General features: G+C 44.2%; 1 protein-coding gene across 2 annotated transcripts; it reads left to right on the plus strand.

The window, feature by feature from the left end:
• The first annotated feature begins 4381 nt into the window (after positions 1-4381).
• LOC134486262 (Y-linked testis-specific protein 1-like) lies at positions 4382-6602 on the plus strand. Of its 2 annotated transcripts, XM_063285181.1 has the most exons (3): positions 4382-4518; positions 5575-6441; positions 6524-6602. In XM_063285181.1, exon 2 carries the CDS (start codon positions 5583-5585, stop codon positions 6438-6440), a length of 858 nt encoding a protein of 285 aa, XP_063141251.1. In that variant the 5' UTR covers positions 4382-4518; positions 5575-5582; the 3' UTR covers position 6441; positions 6524-6602. The 2 variants fall into 2 exon arrangements, with proteins under 2 accessions (XP_063141251.1, XP_063141252.1); XM_063285182.1 differs by having other exon boundaries at positions 5575-6602.
• Positions 6603-6829: the final 227 nt, after the last annotated feature.

A 6829-nucleotide genomic window follows, 5' to 3' on the forward strand; every position in this document is an offset into this window, starting at 1 on the left:
GTGTGTGTGTGTGTGTGTTTTGACCAAAGAGTCCATCAGATCCTCTGAACCCTGACCCTCTGCAAGAGCAACCAGTGTTCCTAAGCAGTGAACCGTCTTCCAAGCACCTTCTGCCTGCTCTAAACTCCACTTCATGGTTCATCCTGCTCAGACATGCCTTTAATTCCTACTCTTAGTGTTTGTTTTAATTCAGTGAGTTCCTATTCGATTTTCTCTTGTTTCTTCTACTACCTCACCAAGATGATGTGTATCCTTTTGTTTTGGAAGTTTCTCATTGACGATGTTTGAATCCTGGCTTTTAAATCCTTGCTGACAATTCTGACAAGGGTTTTCTCTTGGTGCCACCACCAGGGAACTGGTTTTTCCCCTCTGCTTTCATTTAGGGGGATGGTCCTGGTGTGACGTGATTTCCATTTTGACATCGTTTGTCTAAGATGTCAGCAGTCCTGACACTGTGAGTAGAGTGGCTGTTTATCCTTCATAACCTTTTGGTGGTGTTTTGGTTTTTCTGGATTTGCCTGATTGAATTAAAGGGATTATACCTCCCGTCCACATCGACAGGCATATCTTAGAGGGGTCAGGAAGAGTGGTTCTCAACCTTCCTAACATAACATTTTAATACAGCTCCACCAACTGTAAAATTATTTCATTGCTACTTCATAACTTTAATTTTGCTATAGTTATGAATTGTAATGTAAATGTCTGATATATGGTATATATGATATGTGACTCCTGTGCAAGAGCCATTTGAGCTCCCAAAGGGGTCTCAATCCAAGGGTTAAGGACCACTGATCTGGACTTAGTGGGAGGCCCTTACCGACGTAGATGGGTTGCCCCGTGTTGCCGGGGAGAAGTCTCCATCTGTTGAAGGCAAAGGATCTTCCAAGATCAGGCTTTTTCCTGGGTCCCTCTGGAATAGTGGACACACTCTTGAGGTTACTGATGGATCAACTGACTCCAGGCAGTTTTCTTTACATCCTCGAAGATGAGGATTCTAAAAAGGGTTCTGCTAGCCAAAAGCAGTGGCTGAAACTTTCCCTGGCGATCTTTCCCCTTCCCTAATGGCTCCTTGTATACACAAGGCCAACAGTAGATGTCTGAGTGCCTCCCAAGCTGCACCTTTCCAATCTACACTCTTCCCCTGTGCTGTTTCTTTCACGAAGAACACACACGCTAACCCTGAACCTATCTTGTCTTCAGTCAGCACTAACCTCCTAGTCCTCTCTGCCAGCTTCGCTTTCCCATATGACCCGGCTGCTCACAATTCTGAGGCGTGTTAATGCTTGTATGGACAAAAAGAATGGCACCGATTGTCTAGTCTATAATGACACAGATTCTGTATGATTCTGATTCAGAAGCCTGTAAATCGGAGATGAAAAGACCATGGGCAGAGGAAGGAGTTCTTGTGGTGTTGTCACCACAGAAGGGATCCAATGGGCTTGGAAGACAAGAGAGGGAGCCAAACTCCCTTTCATAATTTAACCTTTGTCCACAATAGCATCATTAATGGATCTTTATTTGTAGGTCGCATCCCTCTTGACCTAATCAATTCTTCACAACTACATTCCCACTGGGGATTAATCTTCAGAAAATTTCTTTTGGGTGATCACATTCAAACCAGAGATGAGGGTGAATATTTGGATATCTATAGTGGGGGCGGGCATCATTCTTCCCACGTCGTGTACCCGTAAGATCTCTAACTACCTCCTTCCCCACGGTAGCCTCACTGAATGACGTGAATTCCGGGTGATTGATGAGGTACAGACACCAAACCTCATTGCCTTATCCTGTCACCAGTATCAAGCTCGAAACAGCAAATGCCACCTCTGGGAAGGAAAATACAAATAAACTTTACGGTATCTCTAAACTATAAACTCCCAATTTAATCAAAACATTGTTTTAGACTCACTTCTCTTATATCAATGTGCTTTAAATGTACAAATCAGTGGGTTTGCTGTGACTCCTTGTACAGGTTTATACTGTACATTAGCCATCTTCATCCTCACAACTCACCTCCATTTCCAGCTGCACACACACACACACACACACACACACAAACACACACACACACACACACACACACCCTGCTGCTCCCCTTACTCTTCCTAAATGCCCCCTTTCACTTAATATCCCTTATTAAAATCTAAATTCTTTAATCGTCTCTTTGAGTCTGGCTTGTTTCACTTAACATATTGTATTTTACACTCTTATCCATTTTTCTGAGAACAAAACCCTTTCCTCTTACACGTAGATGAGAATCACATCAATGTATTTCACATTTTTTAAGCCATTCATCCAGTGATCAACAGCTAAGGTTATTCCAATGGCTTGTCTATTGCACACAGTGTGGCAATCAGAATGGATGTGCAGGGTCCTGGTTAGTTTTTATTATCAGTTTGACTCAACCTGGGAAGAAGGAGCCTCAGCTGAATAATCGCCTCCATCAGATTGGCCTTTGGCCACATCTGTAAGGAATTTTATTGTTTTTTTTTTTTTGATGGTTGATGAGGAAGGGTCTAGCCCACTATGGGGAGTGTCGTCCCCTATGAAGGTGGCCCTGGGTTGTAGGAGAAGGAGAGAAAGCTGAGTAGGTGATGGATAGCAATCCAGTACCCAGCATTTCTAAGTTGTCTCTGCTTTCTTTCCTGCCTCTAGAGTCCTGCCTGAGTTCCTGCCCCAACGTCGCTCAGTAACAGACGGGAACCTAGAAGATAGAGTGAGACAAACTCTTTTCTCCTCAAGTTGACGGCTATGATGAGATTATTCTTCTTGTTGCCTACTTGTTCTTCCCTTTTTTGAAAGTTGTCTCTGTTTATTGTTCTTAGAAAGATGATATTACATGTTTTCTCATGGACTCTCTGTCTCTCACCATGTCTCTCTCTGTCTCTGTCTCTATCTCACTCTGTATTTGTGTGTTTGAGTGTGTATATGTATATGTTTGCGTGTGTGTTTGTGTGTGCATGTGTGTGCATGTGTGTGTGTTTGTGTGTGTATGTATGTGTGTGTTTGTGTGGTTGTGTTTGTATAAGTATTCTGTGTGTATGTGCGTGTGTGTGTGTATGTATGTGTGTGTTTGTGTGTTTGTGTATGTATGAGTGTTTCTGTGTGTATGTGCCTATTTGTATGTGTGTGTTTGTGTGTGTGTGTGTGTGTGTGTGTGTGCTTTCCAGGCTTAAAAAAAATCCCCAAGGCTGTAAATCTCAGCAGGTGCCTAGAGAAGAATGATGAAGGGGAGAAAAGGGGGAAAATCATGTCCTTTGTGTTAAACCCACATTGAGGTCAGCCACATAGTGGACCGACAGTCACATAATGGGAGAGGAGTCATAAGAGCAGAGAGAGAGTAAAACTCACAGTGTGAAGGAAACTGTGCTTAAAACTACTATAGAAGGGAGAAAAAGAAGACGGAACTCTTAGAAAAGTGGACAGATTTTAAAAAGCTGCCATAAGTTGTTAAGCTCTAAGTACATTTAAAAAAATTATAATGTTAAAGTGGAAGGGAATTATTGGGAAGAGGGAAGGGATGGTCAGAGTGTGGTGGGGACAGAGGAGGGTTCTGAAAAGAATCCTTTTGAAGATCTGAAGAACTATGTGACACAAACAATTAAAGCGACCTGTAATATACAGGTAAATTCCATACTTACCTGCATCCAGTATTCTGTCTACCCATATTTCAAAAACAAAATTACCTCATCTATTTCATCCTGTTTTGCTGCATTTGATCTAATAAATTCCTTGTAACCAGAAATGCTGGTAAATTGTAAAGACATGTAAAATATGACTGGTCGATATGGGTTTGTCATCTGTTTATCCCGACTTTGGAAGCAGGTCCAGGAGCTAATTTTTTCTTGCTCTTTGCAAAGAATCCATAATTCATGATTGCGATTGACTTCAATACAAGGTATTTAATCCTGTCAAATAACAGCTTTGTGTGAATAAAAATGGCCCTCCTCTAATTGTGGGTTTTAATAAAGCTAATTTTGGTGTGATATCCAGTGGGCTGCCTCGGAGAGAGAGGCTAGCAATATTTCTGATACGGAGAATGACTTAAAGATAACCAAAGGAACGATAGGAGCTGGGAAAATAACCTCCAAGGATGTTGGTGACTCAGAAACCAAAGACTTTTTCAGAAAATAAAAATGCATGAAAAGAGCTGCATGGGCAGACTGTGACTCGAGTCATCAGAATATTTGGGTGGGGACTTTACTTTGGGTCTCCACGAGGCTACATGAGAAGCTAAAACCTAGATGCTGGACATTTCTAAGTGTAACTAGGGAAGGAACTGGGCTGAGAGGGCTTCTATGACGTAAGCAGAGCCTGGATGATGTCATAGAGCACTGGGTGGAGGTTGCGCTTCTCTTCCACTTGGGGGCGCGAGACTCCCCTGAAGGTGGGTTCACTATCTTCGCACCGGGGTGTGAAAGCCAGTTCAGCTCCTGAACCCCACAATTGTTCAGCAGCCTTTTGGTGCCTGACCGGTTTCCGAAGACAGAATCTGGACAACTAGGACATTTTCTTTCGGTAAATACGTTTATGAAGATAACTGGGACCCTTGTAGCCCAAAAAGCTAAAAGTTTTCCCTCGTACAGCGAGTAACCTTATGTTCTGATGTCTTCCACGTTTGAGAGCTCGGCGGATGGTCTAGGCTAGTCACTCTCCGGAGTTTATTACCCTTTGCTAACAATATCTAATTCATAATCCTACTAAAATGTCAAAGCTCCACTCTGTGCCTGTGCATTTTAGGAGATAATATTTCTTTTTGATGTTGTTGTTGTTGTTTTTTTTTTTGGGGGGGGGGCTCAGGACCGAACCCAGGGCCTTGTGCTTGCTAGACTACTGCTCTACCACTGAGCTAAATCCCAACCCCAGGAGATATTATTTCTAAATGGCTGTTGTTGCCTACACAAAAGACTCTTGTTGCGGTCGAAGATGCAACAGCTTCGCGGAATAAACCTGGGGCTGGGTCAGGATGCACAGTACAGAAAGCCAGTGGACTGGTGTGCTGTGTCTCTGGGCAGACACTTGTGGATGTTGCCACATAGTTCATAGTTAGAGGGTAGAAGAGGGGTGTGGCCACTCTTCTGGCTCCTTTGCTGTTCTGGCATCCTTTCTCTGTTCGGCTTGCTTAAAGTGGGGGACAGGGATACTTAATCCCACACTGACCTAGACATTCAAGGAGAGGTTCCTCAGCAGAGGCAAAGTGCCTCGGGGTGAACAAATGTGTCTGAATATGTTATTCTGAGCTGTAGAGAACCATTTCTTTATTTCCCTTTGAACTTTAGATTTTGATTTTTGAGAGAGGGTTGTTCTGTGGGTAGCTTTGGCTACCCTGGAACTATCTCTGTAGACCAGGCTGGCCTTGATCTCACAGAGGTCTGCTTCCCTCTGCCTCATGAGTGCTGGAATTAAAGGTGTGCTCCACCATTGCCCAGCCCTCCTATGTACTTCTGATGATGACAGAATTATATTCAGATGCTCAACCCTGTTTACCATCACCTTCCTCACCTGCTCCAAAGTTCTCTTAGACAAGAGCCTTGGACCAGCGCCCTCCCCACACCACTCCCATTGTTCTTGCAGGCACTCACATGACAGAGAAACAGCATTGTGTCTGGTTTAAGCAGGCGAGCTCTTCAAACCCAGGCCACGGGCAAGTTTGTAGCCTGAACACAGAACGATACCCACAAGACAGTGGACCAGGATGCCGTGGCCTACCACACGAGGTCTACAGCCAAGAAGAAGAGGATGTCTCTGAGGAGGATGAGCACACCATCCTTCCAGAAGCGGAGGAGGAGGAGGCCTTCTCCCCAGGCTTGGGGAATATTGTGGGCTGCAGAATTTCTCATGGATGGAAGGAAGGTGATAAGCCCGTCACCCAATGGAAGGCCATCGTTCTAGATCAACTGCCAACAAATCCCTCTCTCTATCTGGTCAAGTATGATGGAAGTGACTGTGTCTACGGACTGGAACTTCACAGTGATGAGAGGATTTTAAAGCTTAAGGTCTTGCCTCACAAAGTAGTGTTTCCTCAAGTGAAAGACGCCCATCTCGCAAGTGCCATGGTTGGCCAAGCTGTGGAGCATAAATTTGAGGGCAAACATGGTGCTAAGGACCACTGGAGGGGGGTGGTCCCATCCCAGGTGCCGATCATGAAGGACTGGTTTTACATCACCTATGAGAAAGATCCAGTCATATACATCTACCAGCTCCTGGATGATTACGCGGAAGGTAACCTCCATATCATTCCAGAGACTCCTCCAGCAGAGGTGCAGTCAGACGTTGACAGTGACATCTTAACAGATCAATGTGTGCAGTTCACCAGAAGCGACAGATCCAAAAAGATCGGCAAAGTCATTTACCAAGTTCCAGCCAAGCCTTCCGTGCACTTCAAGTGTGATGGCGACGTCCACATCTATGTCTATAATCTGGTGGAAAAGATCCGTTAAGGTGAATTCATTCACAAAGTGTGGGGGACATAGATGGGTAATTTATAGAATTGGGGGGAAATGTTTTTTTATCTGTGTTTCAGATACACAAGGGCCTTTGTCAACCCCAGTATCTTTTCAGTGGAATTTGTTTTTGCTCTAAAAATTGAAATGTGCGACGTGACGTGTTGTGTGTGAACACTTTGGTGGAGGAGACAGGCTGTGGTGGATGGAACATTGAGAGGAAGCCGGAAAGGTCAAGGCTGTGAACAGTAAGTCTGATGTCACATAGACTAAAACAAACAGGACTGAGCTGTTCTGGTCTTTAGGGAGAGAAAAGAACTGGAGATGAGTCTTAGAGGAGCAGGGATGGCACGGGGGGAAAAAGATGGATGTTTATGAAGCAGTGG

This window comes from Rattus norvegicus, chromosome 3 (genome assembly GCF_036323735.1).
Source record: "Rattus norvegicus strain BN/NHsdMcwi chromosome 3, GRCr8, whole genome shotgun sequence".
Classification (NCBI taxonomy): Eukaryota; Metazoa; Chordata; class Mammalia; order Rodentia; family Muridae; genus Rattus; species Rattus norvegicus.